Genomic DNA, 17,360 nt, shown 5'->3' with positions numbered 1-17,360 from the left:
GACAGTAGTCAGGTATCAGTATGAATGCAGTGCCATGAGCGTGACACAGCTCAGGAATACAGTTCAACCTGATTATGACACTAGCCTCTAATATCGCTCAAACTGAATGTGAATCACTTCTCTCCCTCGCCTCTCATCTTCAAGTGTTCATTCAATGTCACACACACCACTTCACTGTGGATTATTGACAGCAGCATCTCAATGGGTGAAAAACGTATAAGGCCAGTATTGAGCTCAGGGCCTGTAGTCATAAAGCATCTCCCAGTAGGAGTGCTGATCTAATCTAGGATCAGTGTAGCCTTATAGAATCTAATGAATGGACCTGAGGAACCTGCTCCCAGATCAGCACTCCTACTCTGAGACTCTTAATGAATACAGACCCTGATGAGTCTAGCTGTGATGATGTATTCTTTTTGAATAGAGCTAAGAGATGCCAATATTAAAACATTGTTTTTTTTATGTAACCTTTATTTAACTAGGCAAGTCAGTTAAAGAACAAATTCTTAGTTACAATGACGGCCGACACCGCACGACAATTGTGCGCCGCTCTATGGGGCTCCCAATCACGGCCGGTTGTGATACAGCCTGGAATCAAACCAGGGTCTGTAGTTTCGCCTCTTGCACTGTGATGCAGTGCCTTAGACCGCTGCTCCACGCTTACCTTTTTACCCTCTCATTTATGGCTTATTTCTCTATCACATCACGCAATCTCTTTCAGTGTGAGTCGCAATTTGTTTGTGTTAATCTGAACAAGGTGAATAGTTTCTGAAAGCATTTCATCTGAAGGATTTTGAATGATCTTACCCAAGCCATGAGTTTGAGCTTCAAACAAATCGAAGGTCTCTCAAAACAGGCAAGTGTCGGAAAATCAAAGATGAGATTGTTTGCAGATGTATTGACGTATGAGGTTTTTCTAGTTCAATAACACGCTGTTATTACAGAAATACAGTACTTAGGCTTTGTTGCACTATAGTCAAACATCACATGAGCCTAGTGGGAAGGTATTTTCTATTACTGTCTAAAGTCAAATTTAAACTGAAATAGTTTGTTTTTCTTTCATGTGGTAACACTCCTGTGTGTGTGTGTGCGTGTGCGTGTGCGTGTGCGTGTGCGTGTGCGTGTGCGTGTGTGTGTATGTTCCCTCTCTCTCAACAACAGCATAGGGGCTACCGTCCAGTTCCTCTGTGATGAGGACCATGTGCTGCAGGGCTCCAAGACCATCACCTGTCAGAGAGTGGCCGAGGTGTTCGCTGCCTGGAGTGACCACCGCCCCGTCTGCAAAGGTCAGTTAGCATCCCTGGCAACTGCCTGCATGTCTGCCTCCCAAATGGCACCCTATTCCTTATTTTAATGTACTACTTTTGACTAGAGCTCATAGGGCCCTGGTCAAAAGTGGTGCACTATGTAGGGAATATGGTGCCATTTTGGGGAAGCAACCCTTGGCTCCTGGGTCCCAAAATGTATGGAGAATATAGATATGGAGCACTCATGGAAATGAAATGTCAGGGTACTTTGTCATTTTCAACTGACAGACATTTTGGGGTCTTGGTTGGGCTGTGAGATTGATTTGAAAGAGAATTCTGTATTTAGTCTAATGTTCATATTAATATAGCAATGTATCAGACATACGCTGAGGTTTGATCAGTCAGTGTTACCACAGGGGAGGATCGGTGTGACAGGCAGACAGGTTATTTGGGGTACCTGCGCCACCTGTGTGCCTGGTCCTTTATTGTGACACACACACACATTGATCAACCAATCCCAGACTACCACCGTGAGGTCTCTGGACTGGTTAGGACGACCCACATTTGTGGATCCGTAAACTTCCAGCATCTTCCATACCCTTCCTTCTGCCTTCCAAAATGCCCCATGCTCAGGTTGTGTGCTATCCAACAGGTCTTTATTGTCTTTTCTGCATCATACTGGGAGACCAGACAGTCTTTAGGCTCTCTCTCTCTCTCTCTCTCTCTCCCTTCCCTCCTCCCCCATCATTAATTAAGCATTGACCTCTTGATTGTTTTTCATGTTACTTGTCTGGCTGTGATGCAAACCTGTACACTGACTGGCCTGATCAATGCCCATAGGATACCCGTGTCTCTGGTGTGTGTGTAATAAGACCCGTGTCTCTGGTGTGTGTTTAATAAGACCCCTGTCTCTGGTGCGTGTCTAATAAGACCCCTGTCACTGGACTGTATAATAAGACCCCTGTCTCTAGACTGTCTAATAAGACCCATGTCTCTGGACTGTCTAATAAGACCCCTGTCTCTGGACAGTCTAATAAGACCCATGTCTCTGGACTGTCTAATAAGACCCCTGTCTCTGGTGTGTGTCTAATAAGACCCTTGTCTCTGGACTGTCTAATAAGACCCATGTCTCTGGACTGTCTAATAAGACCCCTGTCTCTGGACTGTCTAATAAGACCCCTGTCTCTGGACTGTCTAATAAGACCCCTGTCTCTGGACTGTCTAATAAGACCCCTGTCTCTGGTGTGTGTCTAATAAGACCCTTGTCTCTGGACTGTCTAAAAAGACCCATGTCTCTGGTGTGTGTGTAATAAGACCCCTGTCTCTGGACTGTCTAATAAGACCCATGTCTCTGGACTGTCTAATAAGACCCCTGTCTCTGGTGTGTGTCTAATAAGACCCCTGTCTCTGGTGTGTGTCTAATAAGACCCCTGTCTCTGGACTGTCTAATAAGACCCCTGTCTCTGGTGGGTGTCTAATAAGACCCCTGTCTCTGGACTGTCTAATAAGACCCCTGTCTCTGGTGTGTGTCTAATAAGACCCCTGTCTCTGGACTGTCTAATAAGACCCATGTCTCTGGTGTGTGTGTAATAAGACCCATGTCTCTGGACTGTCTAATAAGACCCCTGTTTCTGGTGTGTGTCTAATAAGACCCCTGTCTATGGACTGTCTAATAAGACCCATGTCTCTGGACTGTCTAATAAGACCCATGTCTCTGGACTGTCTAATAAGACCCCTGTCTCTGGTGCGTGTCTAATAAGACCCTTGTCTCTGGTGTCTGTCTAATAAGACCCCTGTCTCTGGTGTGTGTCTAATAAGACCCTTGTCTCTAGACTGTCTAATAAGACCCCTGTCTCTGGTGTGTGTCTAATAAGACCCATGTCTCTGGAGTGTCTAATAAGACCCCTGTCTCTGGTGTGTGTCTAATAAGACCCCTGTCTCTGGAGTCTGTCTAATAAGACCCATGTCTCTGGAGTGTCTAATAAGACCCCTGTCTCTGGTGTGTGTCTAATAAGACCCCTGTCTCCGGACTGTCTAATAAGACCCATGTCTCTGGTGTGTGTGTAATAAGACCCATGTCTCTGGACTGTCTAATAAGACCCCTGTCTCTGGTGTGTGTCTAATAAGACCCCTGTCTCTGGACTGTCTAATAAGACCCCTGTCTCTGGTGTGTGTCTAATAAGACCCCTGTCTCTGGACTGTCTAATAAGACCCATGTCTCTGGTGTGTGTGTAATAAGACCCATGTCTCTGGACTGTCTAATAAGACCCCTGTTTCTGGTGTGTGTCTAATAAGACCCCTGTCTCTGGACTGTCTAATAAGACCCTTGTCTCTGGACTGTCTAATAAGACCCATGTCTCTGGACTGTCTAATAAGACCCATGTCTCTGGACTGTCTAATAAGACCCCTGTCTCTGGTGCGTGTCTAATAAGACCCTTGTCTCTGGTGTCTGTCTAATAAGACCCCTGTCTCTGGTGTGTGTCTAATAAGACCCTTGTCTCTAGACTGTCTAATAAGACCCCTGTCTCTGGTGTGTGTCTAATAAGACCCATGTCTCTGGAGTCTGTCTAATAAGACCCCTGTCTCTGGAGTCTGTCTAATAAGACCCATGTCTCTGGAGTCTGTCTAATAAGACCCCTGTCTCTGCTTTTCTCTTAGTATCCCCATGAAGTCTTTCTCATGCAGCAGTGACTCTTTCTGGGGTTCAAAACATCAAATACAGTACAGAACAGTTGTAGACAACACAACACAAATACAATATTACATGAAATAAAAAATAACAAAGACATTTACTGTTAAGACACCGAGAGACAAAAAAAAATACTTCTTATACACTATTCACATAGATACATTTGATATTTAGGAAAGGTCCTGTTGTGATCTTTAAAAATGTTAATTAAAGCTAAGCTTGCTGTTTGCCTAAGTAGTACCTGGTGGCAGATCAGTTCGTTCTGTCATGGAAACAGTTGAAGTTAGACATTTACATACACCTTAGCCAAATGGAAGTATGTTTGGCATCATTGTCCATTTGGAAGACCCACTTGCGACCAAGCTTTAACTTCCTGACTGATGTCTTGAGATGTTGCTTCAATATATCCACTTAATTTTCCTTTCCTCATGATGCCATCTATTTTGTGAAGTGCACCAGTCCCTCCTGCAGCAAAGCACCCCCACAACATGAGGCTGCCACCCCCGTGCTTCACGGTTGGGATGGTGTTCTTCGGCATGCAAGCCTCCCCCTTTTTCCTCCAAACATAAAAATGGTCATTATGGTCAAACAGTTCTATTTTTCTTTCATCAGACCAGAGGACATTTCTCCATTTGTCCCCATGTGCAGTTACAAATCGTAGTCTGGCTTTTTTATGGCGGTTTTGGAGCAGTGGCTTCTTCCTTGCTGAGTGGACTTTCAGGTTATGTCGATATAGGACTTGTTTTACTGTGGATATAGATACTTTTGTACCTGTTTCCTCCAGGATCTTCACAAGGTCCTTTGCTGTTGTTCTGGAATTGATTTGTACTTTTCGCATCAAAGTACGTTAATCTCTAGGAGACAGAACGCATCTCCTTCCTGAGCGGTATGACGGCTGCGTGGTCCCATGGTGTTTATACTTGTGTAATATTGTTCGTACTGATAAACGTGGTGCCTTCAGGCATTTATAAATTGCTCCCAAGGATGAACCAGACTTGTGGAGGTCTACAATTTTTTTTCTGAGGTCTTGGCTGATTTCTTTTGATTTTCCAATGGTGTCAAGCAAAGAGGCACTGAGTTTGAAGGTAGGCCTTGAAATACATCCACAGGTACACCTCCAATTGACTCAAATTATGTCAATTAGCCTGAGTTTTAATTACTCCAACCTAAGTGTATGTAAACGTCCGACTTCAACTATATATTTATGAGGCTTATTTGCTGGGCATAGAGCATATCAAAAATACCTACACGTTTCACTTTAAAACCCACCTGAGTGCCTGGACTTTTCACTTTAAAACCCACCTGAGTGCCTGGACCTTTCACTTTAAAACCCACCTGAGTGCCTGGACCTTTCACTTTAAAACCCACCTGAGTGCCTGGACCTTTCACTTTAAAACCCACCTGAGTGCCTGGACCTTTCATTTTAAAACCAACCTGAGTGCCTGGACCTTTCACTTTAAAACCCACCTGAGTGCCTGGACCTTTCACTTTAAAACCCACCTGAGTGCCTGGACCTTTCACTTTAAAACCCACCTGAGTGCCTGGACCTTTCACTTTAAAACCCACCTGAGTGCCTGGACCTTTCACTTTAAAACCCACCTGAGTGCCTGGACCTTTCATTTTAAAACCAACCTGAGTGCCTGGACCTTTCACTTTAAAACCCACCTGAGTGCCTGGACCTTTCACTTTAAAACCCACCTGAGTGCCTGGACCTTTCACTTTAAAACCCACCTGAGTGCCTGGACCTTTCACTTTAAAACCCACCTGAGTGCCTGGACCTTTCACTTTAAAACCCACCTGAGTGCCTGGACCTTTCACTTTAAAACCCACCTGAGTGCCTGGACCTTTCACTTTAAAACCCACCTGAGTGCCTGGACCTTTCACTTTAAAACCCACCTGAGTGCCTGGACCTTTCACTTTAAAACCCACCTGAGTGCCTGGACCTTTCACTTTAAAACCCACCTGGATTCTTCAAACCATTTCACACTCTTTAGTTGGATTTGATTAATCTTGTTTTTCTAATATAGCAGTCTAAAATGTTTCATACTTAGCGCTGCTGTTGTGTTCCCTCAGAGGGGGATGCAATTAGAGCTTTGTCCAGCTTCGTACAGTAGGTCAAGGGTCAAAATGTATGGAAATGAATTATCCTGAATTCTGAAGGTATTCCCTTGATGCAGCTACAGTATGATGATACTTTGTGGAGTAATCCTGTTCTCTGACTTTTACAGTGTTCTACGTTGATTCAATTTGAGCTGATGATTAATCAGTGACAGATTGGCGTTCGATGGAGAGGTTATGCTAAAACGCTGCAGTCATTGAATCATTTTCAGTGTGAACACTCGATTTGACAGCCTCTCTGTTGGCCAATGAAGCGTGACCAATTTGGCAAGTGCAAACTTTGATAAACCTCCCGTCAAACCAATGCGTAACAGCTCACTACTGTATACCAAAACAAGTGAATCACAGGCACTCTTGGTGAATCTTGATTTTTGTCTCTACAATGTCCTTGTGTTCCACAAATGACTTATCTGCCACCATATCTCAGTACATTTACATTAGTAAAACACTAGAGCCATATGGCCACATGACAAGAAACAGACAGATGGTTAGGCCCGTATGCTGATGCATTCTTCAGACTTTTTTCACTACTTTACTCTGATTAGCAGTGTCTTTGAAGCATGGAAGAGGTGGGGACGAGTGTTGATGTGACTAAATATACACAGGCAGTTTATGATATCACAACGTATAACACTGCTGTAACCACTGCCAGTTGGACTTAATTAGAAGGATAATATATTCCCTATTTAGTGCACTACTTTTGACCAGTGTCTAATGAAAATTAATGCACTATATATACACGTGTATCTGGACACCCCTTGAAATTAGTGGATATGGTTATTTCAGCAACACCTGTTGCTGACAGCTGTATAAAATTGAGCACACAGCCATAGACAAACATTGGCAGTTGAATGGCCTTACTGTAGAGCTCAGTGACTTTCAACATAGCACCGCCGAGTGCTGAAGTGCACAGTGAGTACAAATCGTCTGTCCTCAGTTGCAACACTCATTACCGAGTTCCAAACTGCCTCTGGAAGCAACGTCAGCATAAGAACTGTTAGTCGAGAGCTTCATGAAATCGGTTTTCATCGCCGAGCAACAGCACACAAGCCTAAGATCAAAATGTGCAATGCCAAGTGTCGGCTGAAGTGGTGTAAATCTCGCCGCCAAAGGACTCTGGAGCAGTGGGAACAAGTTCTCTGGAATGTTGAATGACGCTTCACCATCTGACAGTCCGACGCTACCTGCCCCAATGCTTACTGTAGTTCCAAATGTAAATTTGGTGGAGGAGGAATAATGGTCTGGGGTTGTTTTTCATGGTTCAGGCTAGGCCCCTTAGTTCCAGTGAAGGGAAATCTTAACATGACATTCTAGACAATTCTGTGCTTCCAACTTTGTGGCAACAGTTTGGGGAAGGCCCTTTCATGTTTCAGCATGACAATGCCCCCATGCACAAAGCGAGGTCCATACAGAAATGTCTTGTCGAGATCGGTGTGGAAGAACTTGACTGGCCTGTACATAGCCCTGACCTCAACCCCATCGAACACCTTCGCCATGAATTGCCGACAGCGAGCCAGGCCTAATCTCCCCAAAATCAGTGCCTGACCTCACCAATGGTCTTGTGGCTGAATGGAAGCAAGTCCCCGAAGCAATGTTCCAACATCCAGTGGAAAGCCTTCCCAGAAGAGTGGAGGCTGTTATAGCAGCAAAGGGGGGGACCAACTCCGTATTACTACTCATGATTTTGGAATGACACGAGCAGGTGTCCACATACTGTTGGTCACGTAGTGTATATAGGAAATAGGCTACCATTTGGGACGCATCCAAAGACAGACTGCGGATTAGAGAGACTTCAAATTCAACAATACAGTACATAATATACTTTTAATGTAGTGTAATACTTCAAATAATTGTAAAGTTAAAGTATGAGTTAGAACGTGTCAGGACATCCAGCTATTTCTTTAAAATTATTTCTTTAAAACTAAAAAATATATATTGACTAATAATATCATATAATTATAATCCTGAGCTCCTAAAACATCTGTACACGGTGGATCATTGATGTGATTCATTACAACCGGCCGTGATTGGGAGTCCCATAGGGCGGGGCATAATTGGCCCAGCATCCGCTGAGGTAGACCGTCATTTGTAAATATGAATTTGTTCTTAAAACTGACTTAGTTAAATAAAACTATCCTGTGTAGAGCACTGCTTCTGGCTGTAAATGATGTATTACGAGTTTTTCTGTGAACAGTATTGCAAATTACACCTTGAAATAGGCAGGCAATATACCGCAGCCACTTTCCCTGTGTGTGTGTGAGTGTCTCTCTTTTTCTCTCTGTCCGTGTGTGTAGGTGTGTGAGTGTCTCTCTCTTTTTCTCTCTGTCCGTGTGTGTGTGTGTGTGTGTGTGTGAGTGTCTCTCTCTTTTTCTCTCTGTCCGTGTGTGTGTGAGTGTCTCTCTCTTTTTCTCTCTGTCCGTGTGTGTAGGTGTGTGAGTGTCTCTCTTTTTCTCTCTGTCCGTGTGTGTAGGTGTGTGAGTGTCTCTCTTTTTCTCTCTGTCCGTGTGTGTAGGTGTGTGAGTGTCTCTCTTTTTCTCTCTGTCCGTGTGTGTGTGTGTCTCTCTCTTTTTCTCTCTGTCCGTGTGTGTAGGTGTGTGAGATGAGATTACTCGTGTGTGTGTGTGTGTGTGTGTGTGTGTGTGTGTGTGTGTGTGTGTGTGTGTGTGTGTGTGTGTGTGTGTGTGTGTGTGTGTGTGTGTGTGTGTGTGTGTGTGTGTGTGTGCGGAAACATTAGGGGCTGAAACCGGAAGGGAAAGAGGCAGAGTACCTTGGCTCAGGGTTAATGATGTCATTGATCATTCTCAGTGGCGATAGTTTTGTTTGTTCCTCCAAGTCGCCAGTCAGACCAGCTAATCTTTATTCCTCCTGCTGAATTGGCTCATTTTCCCCAAGGAGAAGGTCAGCCTGAATGTCGCTGGACATAAAACACCAACAATAGGAGAGAAAACAAGTGAAATGAGTGAAACGTGGAGGGCGTTTTGTCAACAGTGAAACGTGGAGGGCGTTTTATCAACAGTGAAACGTGGAGGGCGTTTTATCAACAGTGAAACGTGGAGGGCGTTTTATCAACAGTGAAACGTGGAGGGCGTTTTATCAACAGTGAAACATGGAGGGCGTTTTATCGACAGTGAAACGTGGAGGGCGTTTTATCAACAGTGAAACGTGGAGGGCGTTTTATCGACATTGAAAGTACAGGCCGTTTTATCAACAATGGAACGTGCAGGGAGTTTTATCGACATTGAAAGTACAGGCCGTTTTATCAACAATGGAACGTGCAGGGAGTTTTATCGACATTGAAAGTACAGGCCGTTTTATCAACAATGGAACGTGCAGGGAGTTTTATCGACATTGAAAGTACAGGCCGTTTTATCAACAATGGAACGTGCAGGGAGTTTTATCAACAGTGAAACGTGCAGGACGTTTTATCAACAACTAAGCTAAATATCTTGATGTCTTGAAGTGGTAGCTTATCTCCCCTGGCTTGGCTGCCATCCCTCTCTGGAAGAGCTGAATTCGTGAAAAGTTCACGATTAAAGGAGATGATAACACAAAGAGGATTTCTGAACTATTCATTAGCTTGGCAAAACAAAAAAATTGTAACAACCCAGCAACTTAAAGACATCCAAAGTCTGATTTTAGAGGCTTCCTTTTGCCTCTCCCGACACATAGGATGAGAGATGAACCAGACAATGAAGCCCTACCCCGTCCCCTTGTGTTATTTGTGAAGGTAGTGGATAGAAAGTGACAGAATTTCATTGGCCGAGTAATGAATTGTTTGTTCATCGTCGTGTCCCTTAATCCATTAATTGTATAGATCATTTCTATTTGGCTGCTCAGCATGCTTGCTATAGGGTACGCTGTGCACCCAGCAGAGCTGGCAAAGCCAAGGCCCTTCATTTACTGAGCAGTAATTGAGCTGTCAGAATGCGGAACACAGGCATGCCTAGATATACGTCACCTAGATAGAATACAGATTCTGTTTCTCTGAGCCCATGATGACACTGGCCACCCCAAAACTCAACAGTCACAAATCCCATTTCAAATAAAATCAAGTCATTTTATTCACATACACATATTTAGCAGATGCTATTGGTCACATACACATATTTAGCAGATGCTATTGGTCACATACACATATTTAGCAGATGCTATTGCGGGTGTAGCGAAATGCTTGTGTTCCTGGCTCCAACAGTGCTAGGAACAATTCACAACAATACACACAAATCTAAAGTAAAAGAATTGAGTTAAGAAATATATAAATATTAGGACGAGCAATGTCTGAGTGGCATTGATTAAAATACATTAGAATGGACTACAGTATATACATATACATATGAGATGAGTAAAGCCATATGTAAACATTATTCAAGTGAATAGTGAATAATGAATAGTGGTTAATGTCTATAGGCCTCTAAGGTGCAGGGTTACGTAACCGGGTGGTAGCCGGCTAGTGACGGCTATTTAACAGTCTGATGGCCTTGAGAGAAGCTGTTTTTCAGTCTCTTGGTCCCAGCTTTGATGCACCTGTACTGACCTCACCTTCTGGCTGGTTTTTATTTTTTACCTTTATTTTACTAGGCAAGTCAGTTAAGAACAAATTCTTATTTTCAATGACGGCCTGGGAACAGTGGGTTAACTACCTGTTAGAACGACAGATTTGTACCTTGTCAGCTCGGGGATTTGAACTTGCAACCTTTCGGTTACTAGTCCAACGCTCTAACCACTAGGCTACCCTGCCGCCCAGGGTAGCAGGGTGAACAGGCCTTGGCTGGGATGGTTGATGTCCCTAATTATCTTTTTGGCCTTCCTGTGACATCGGGTGCTGTAGGTGTCCTGGGGGGCAGGTAGTGTGCCCCCTGTGATGCGGGCGGTGCAGTTGCCGTACCAGGCGGTGATACAGCCCGACAGGATGCTCTCGATTGTGCATCTGTAAAAGTTTGTGAGGGTCTTAGGGGCCAAGCCAAATTTTGGTTGAAGAGAGGCTGTTGCGCCTTCTTTACCACACTGTCTGTGTGGGTGGACCATTTCAGTTCATTGGTGATGTGTACGCTGAGGTACTTGAAGCTTTTTACCTTCTCCACTGCGGTCCGGTTGTTGTGGATAGGGGGGTGCTCCATCTGCTGTTTCCCAATGTCCACAATCATCTACTTTGTTTTGTTTTGTTGACGTTGAGTGAGAGGTTGTTTTCCTGGCACCACTCCACCAGGGCCCTCACATAACCTCCATGTAGGCTTTCTCGTTGGTAATCAGGCCTACAACTGTTGTGTCGTCTGCAAACTTGATGACTGAGTTGGAGGTTTGCATGACCATGCAGTCATGGGTGAACTGGGAGTACAGGAGGGAGCTGAACACACACCCTTGTGAAGCCTCTGTGTTGAGGATCAGTGAATTGGAGGCATTGTTTCATACATTCATCACCTGGGGGCGGCCCGTCAGGAGGTCCAGGACCCAGTTGTACAGGGCAGGGTTCAGACCCAGGGCCCAGAGCTTAATGATGAGCTTGGAGAATACTATGGTGTTGAAGGTATAGCTATAGTCAATGAACAACATTCTTGTCCAGATGGGATAGGGCAGTGAGCAATGCTATGGTGATTGCATCGTCTGTGGATCTATTGGGGCAGTAAGCAAATTGGAGTGGGTCTAGGTTGTCAGGTAAGGTGTAGGTAATATGATTCTCAACTAGCCTCTCAAAGCACTTCATGATGAAAGAAGTGAGTGATATGGGGCGATAGTAATTTAGTTCAGTGACCTTTGCCTTCTTGGGTACAGGAACAATGGTGAACATCTTGAAGCAAGTGAGAACAACAGACTGGGATAGTGAGAGATTGAATATGTCTGTAAACACTCCAGCCAGCTGGTCTGCGCATGCTCTGAGGACGCGGCTAGGGATGCCATCTGGGCCGGCAACCTTGCTAGGGTTAACACGGTTAAATGTCTTACTCACGTCTGCTACGGAAAACGAGAACCCACATGCCTTGGGAGCTGGCCATTCGGTGGCACTGTGTTATCCTCAAAGCTGTCGAAGAAGGTGTTTGGAGCAAGACCTGTATACCCTGCCACATACGTCTCGTGTCTGAGCCAATGAATTGCGACTCCACTTTGTCTCTGTACTGACGTTTTGCCTGTTTGATTACCTTGCCGAGGAAACAACTACACTGTTTGTATTTTACCATATTCACAGTCACCTTGCCATGGTTAAATGTGGTGGTTCGCGATTTCAGTTTTGCGCGAATGCTGTCATCTATCCACAGTTTCTGATTTGGGTAGGTTTTAATAGTCACAATGGGAACCACAACCGCTATACACATCCTGATGAACTCAATCACTGTTTTAGTGTATACATCAATGTCATTCTCAGAGGCGACCCGGAACATATCCCAGTCCGCATGATCAAAACAATCTTGAACCATGTATTCCAATTCGTCAGACCAGCGTTGAATAGACCTTGGCACGGGTACTTCCTGTTTGAGTTTCTGCCTATAGGAAGGGATGAGCAAAATGGAGTCATGATCTGATTTGCCGAAGGGAGGGCTGGGGGCCTTGTTGGCATCCTGGAAATTGGAGTAGTGGTGGTCGAGTGTTTTAACGGCGCTAGTACTCCAGTCAATGTGTTGATAGAACTTCTTTAGCGTTTTCTTCAAATTTGCTTTGTTAAAATCCCCAGCTACAATAAATGTGGCCTCAGGATATGTGGTTTCCAGTTTGCACAAAGTCCAGTGTAGTTCCTTGAGGGCCGTCGTGGTATCGGCTTGAGGGGGAATATACACAGCTGTGACTATATAACCAGAAATAATTATCTTGGGAGATAATACTGTCAGCATTTGATTGTGAGGTATTTTAGTTTGAATTAACAAAAGGACCTGAGTTGCTGTACGTTATCACAATCACACCATGACTAGTTAATTATGAAACATACACCCTAGCCTTTCTTCTTTCCGGAGAGTTCTTTATTCCTGTCTACGCACTGTATTGAGAACCCAGCTGGCTGTTTGGAGGGGACAGTATATCCGGAAAGAGCCATGATTCAGTGAAACAGAGTATGTTACAGCCCCTGATGTCTCTCTGGAAGGAGCGCCTCGCCCTGAGCTCATCTACTTTATTGTCCGGAGACTAAACATTAGTGAGTAATATACTCGGAAGTGGTGGATGGTGTGCACGCCTCCTGAGTCGGACTAGAAGTCCACTCCAAATACCTCTTCTCCGCCGGCAGCCTCTGAGATAAGTTAAATCGCCCTGGAGGGTTCGAACAAAGGATCGAATTCTGGAAAGTTGTATTCCTGGTGAGTTACCATTTCCCTGATATCCAAAAGTTATTTCCGGTTGAATGTAATAACGCAAATAACTTTCTGGGCTAATAAAGTAATAAATAACACAACAACAACAACAAAAATGTTGCTTAGGAGCTAGAAGCAGAGCTGCCATGTCTGTCGTCGCCATCTTGCTTCTCTATGTCCATATGTGGTTGTCACGGTGTAAATGTGAGAACAGACCAAGACACCCTAAAGCACATTGACAGATGGAGACAGGAGGGACTAGCTAGGGAGACTGACTTTGAGGAATTTTTAATACCACTCTTCACTCATCGCTTTTGTGATACTGCTCTTATTGTGTTGACTACCGTAGCAGTGAGAGAGCGAGAGAGAAAGAGAAAGAGAGAGAGAGAGAGAGAGAGAGAGAGAGAGAGAGAGAGAGAAGAGAGAGAGAGAGAGAGAGAGAAGGAGAGAGAAGGAGAGAGACAAAATACACAGGGAGCGAGGGCAGTAAAGGGTTCATGACCTTATTACTATGCTACTTAGACACTGTGCTAGAGTGAGACATACAGGCTTGGACGTGGGGGGTGCGTGAGTGTGTAATCGGGTGTGTAAGCACCAAGTTACCAGACACTGTGTGAGGTCTCTGTCTACTATCAGGCCAGCTGCCTTCACCACTGGGTGCCAGGAGCACTGAGAACAAGACTCCCCGCGGTGGAAACATACACAGACACACAAACCGACACACGCTGAAACAGAGACACACACAAGCATACTGTACACACACATACTCTCTCTCTTTATCTCTCACTCTTTCTCTCTCTCTCAATTCAATTCTCTCTCTCTCGTTCTCTTGCTTTTGATCTCTCTTTCTCTGTCTCTCGCTCTCTCTCTTTATCTCTTTCTCTCTTTCTCTCTCTCTCTCTTTCTTTCTCTTTCTGTCTGTCACACAAACAAACATATACTTACACACATCATGCAGTCCATACACACACACACACACACACACACACACACACAAATACACACAAACTGGCATATGTACACTACCGTTCAAAAGTTTGGGGTCACTTAGAAATGTCCTTGTTTTTGAAAGAAAAGCAAAAAAAATGGTACGTTAAAATAACATCAAAATGATCAGTAATACAATTTAGACATTGTTCATGTTGTAAATGACTATTGTATCTGGAAACGGCAGATTCTTTATGGAATATCTACATAGGCGTAGGAAATGTCTAAGTGATCCCAAACTTTTGAACGGTAGTGTACATAGAGAAAGAGACACACACATATAGCCTTCTACAATACTATCACAGAATAATGCCCCTAATTCTCTCCTCCCTCACTGAACCCATTGTGTACATCTGTCCCCTCTGTTTATGTCACAGTCCCCCGATCCCCTGTCACACCTCCACCCACCTCTCCTCCTCTCCCTTCCTCTACAAAGTTTTCCGGCACTTTCTTTCTCACTGTGGTACCCTGACCTTTAGATGGCCACTATATCACTGACTGGGTATCACCTGCGAGCCTGTTTGTTCCTGCGGCTAAAGGCTGCACAAACTAATTACGGAAGGTGCCACTTGAAATCATGCAGAAAATTGCCTAGATCTATATATTCAGGACAGCCCAAGGGTACGCAGTGTTAATCACACATTTCTATTTAACCGTTCATTGGAGCTCTGTTTTGTCTCTCTATCTCTCTCTCATTCTCTCTGTCTGTATCTCTCTCTCTCTCAATTCAACTCAATTCAATTAAATTCAATTTGCTTTATTGGCATGACCTAACAATGTACATATTGACAAAGATTAGTTTGGAAATTTACAATATAAAAAGTGAGAATCAAAATTGTCAACGGGACAACAGTAAAAACAATAACCAAGTGTCAAAATAACCATACATTGAACAATAACAATAAGCATACAGTAGAGGACATGTGCAGGTTGATTGATCTGTCAGACACTGTCCCTCAACTTATGGCAGGCAGCAATGTAGTGCCCTGCCAACCCACAGCTCTCTGCGTCCTCCCCCAACAGGACGGGTAGCCTACTCTCATCAGAGAGGTCTTTGAAACCTTGAATAAGGGTTTCACATTTGGGGAAATTACACTCTCTAATTGTTTTATATATTTTACATTTTGTCAGGAAATGCAGCTCCGTCTCAGGTTTTCCTGTGGTGCAGTGGTTGCACAGCCGTTCCTCTACAGGGAGCCAGGTTCTGCTGCGGTGCAGTGGTTGCGCAGCGTTTCCTCTACAGGGAGCCAGGTTCTGCTGTGGTGCAGTGGTTGCGCAGCGTTTCCTCTACAGGGAGCCAGGTTCTGCTGTTGTGCAGTGGTTGCACAGCCTTTCCTCTACAGGGAGCCAGGTTCTGCTGTGGTGCAGTGGTTGCACAGCCTTTCCTCTACAGGGAGCCAGGTTCTGCTGTGGTGCAGTGGTTGCACAGCCGTTCCTCTACAGGGAGCCAGGTTCTGCTGTTGTGCAGTGGTTGCACAGCGTTTCCTCTACAGGGAGCCAGGTTCTGTTGTGGTGCAGTGGTTGCACAGCGTTTCCTCTACAGGGAGCCAGGTTCTGCTGTGGTGCAGTGGTTGCACAGCCTTTCCTCTACAGGGAGCTAGGTTCTGCTGTGGTGCAGTGGTTGCACAGCCGTTCCTCTACAGGGAGCCAGGTTCTGCTGTTGTGCAGTGGTTGCACAGCGTTTCCTCTACAGGGAGCCAGGTTTCCCTGTGTCTACCCTTCTCAATGCACGGCTGTGCTCACTGAGCCTGTGCTTTGTCAAGGTTATTCTAAGGTTTTGATCAGTTACCATGGTCAAATATTTTGCCACAGTGTAGGGCCAGAAAGCACCGCAATTTTTCTTTGTGTTTGTGCTTTGTTTGTGCTTACAGATCTGTAAGAGCCAGAAATCTTGCTTGTTTGTAGGTGACCAAATACTTATTTTCCACTATAATTTGCAAATAAATTCATTTTTAAAAAATCCTACAATATTGCGCAAAGGAACACATCTTTTTCTGTCAATACAAGTAATTTTTTTCAGTTTTAACCAAATGTGATATCGACCAATTTTGAGGGGATCAATTAGTTGTTGTATTTCGGATTTGTACCAAATGATCAATCCTCCAGAGTCTCTGCCTCTATTGACATAGCTCTGTTTCTTGATAGCACAATTACCTCTCTGTAGCCTGTGGGACAGTGACCTCTCTGTAGCCTGTGAGACAGTGACCTCTCTGTAGCCTGTGGGACAGTGACCTCTCTGTAGCCTGTGGGACAGTGACCTCTCTGTAGCCTGTGGGACAGTGACCTCTCTGTAGCCTGTGGGACAGTGATCTCTCTGTAGCCTGTGGGACAGTGACCTCTCTGTAGCCTGTGGGACAGTGACCCCTCTGTAGCCTGTGGGACAGTGACCTCTCTATAGCCTGTAAGACAGTGATCTCTCTGTAGCCTGTGGGACAGTGACCTCTCTGTAGCCTGTGGGACAGTGAGTGACAACGTCAGCCTTACACCATGTCTCCTGCAGAATGATGATGTCAATCTTTAAGATTTTTGTTGAACTCCAGTGGTAAACTCTTCAGTCCAAAGGTTGATGAGTTTAGGCTCTGAATGTTCTACATGCTGACTGATAGGTTGATGAGTTTAGGCTCTGAATGTTCTACATGCTGACTAATAGGTTGATGAGTTTAGGCTCTGAATGTTCTATATGCTAACTGATAGGTTGATGAGTTTAGGCTCTGAATGTTCTACATGCTGACTGATAGGTTGAAGAGTTTAGGCCCTGAATGTTCTACATGCTAACTGATAGGTCGATGAGTTTAGGCCCTGAATGTTCTACATGCTGACTGATAGCGATTTCATGTTGCAAAGAGAAAGAATAGCAGTCAGAAATACACTAACTACTAACTAATAAGTTGTTAAGAGTGAGATAAACAGGATAACAGCTAACATACTTTCTGTTGCATATATAAATATTCGTATTCATTGAACAAGTAAATTCTAGTACAATAGGTGTGTGTGTGTGTGTGTGTGTGTGTGTGTGTGTGTGTGTGTGTGTGTGTGCGTGCGTGCGTG

General features: G+C 44.5%; 1 protein-coding gene across 1 annotated transcript in view; it reads left to right on the top strand.

The window, feature by feature from the left end:
• Positions 1-17,360, top strand: part of LOC115128828 (CUB and sushi domain-containing protein 3-like) — a 997,580-nt gene that overhangs the window by 474,330 nt on the left and 505,890 nt on the right. The window contains exon 9 of the mRNA XM_065018010.1: positions 1,159-1,283. Within this exon, the coding sequence (XP_064874082.1) occupies positions 1,159-1,283 (125 nt within the window). The remainder of the gene's footprint in view (positions 1-1,158; positions 1,284-17,360) is intronic.

The sequence above is a fragment of the Oncorhynchus nerka genome, linkage group LG4 (assembly GCF_034236695.1).
Source record: "Oncorhynchus nerka isolate Pitt River linkage group LG4, Oner_Uvic_2.0, whole genome shotgun sequence".
Classification (NCBI taxonomy): domain Eukaryota; kingdom Metazoa; phylum Chordata; class Actinopteri; order Salmoniformes; family Salmonidae; genus Oncorhynchus; species Oncorhynchus nerka.
The sequence above is the reverse complement of the archived record's forward strand: the minus strand, read 5'-3'. Positions and strand labels throughout refer to the sequence as shown.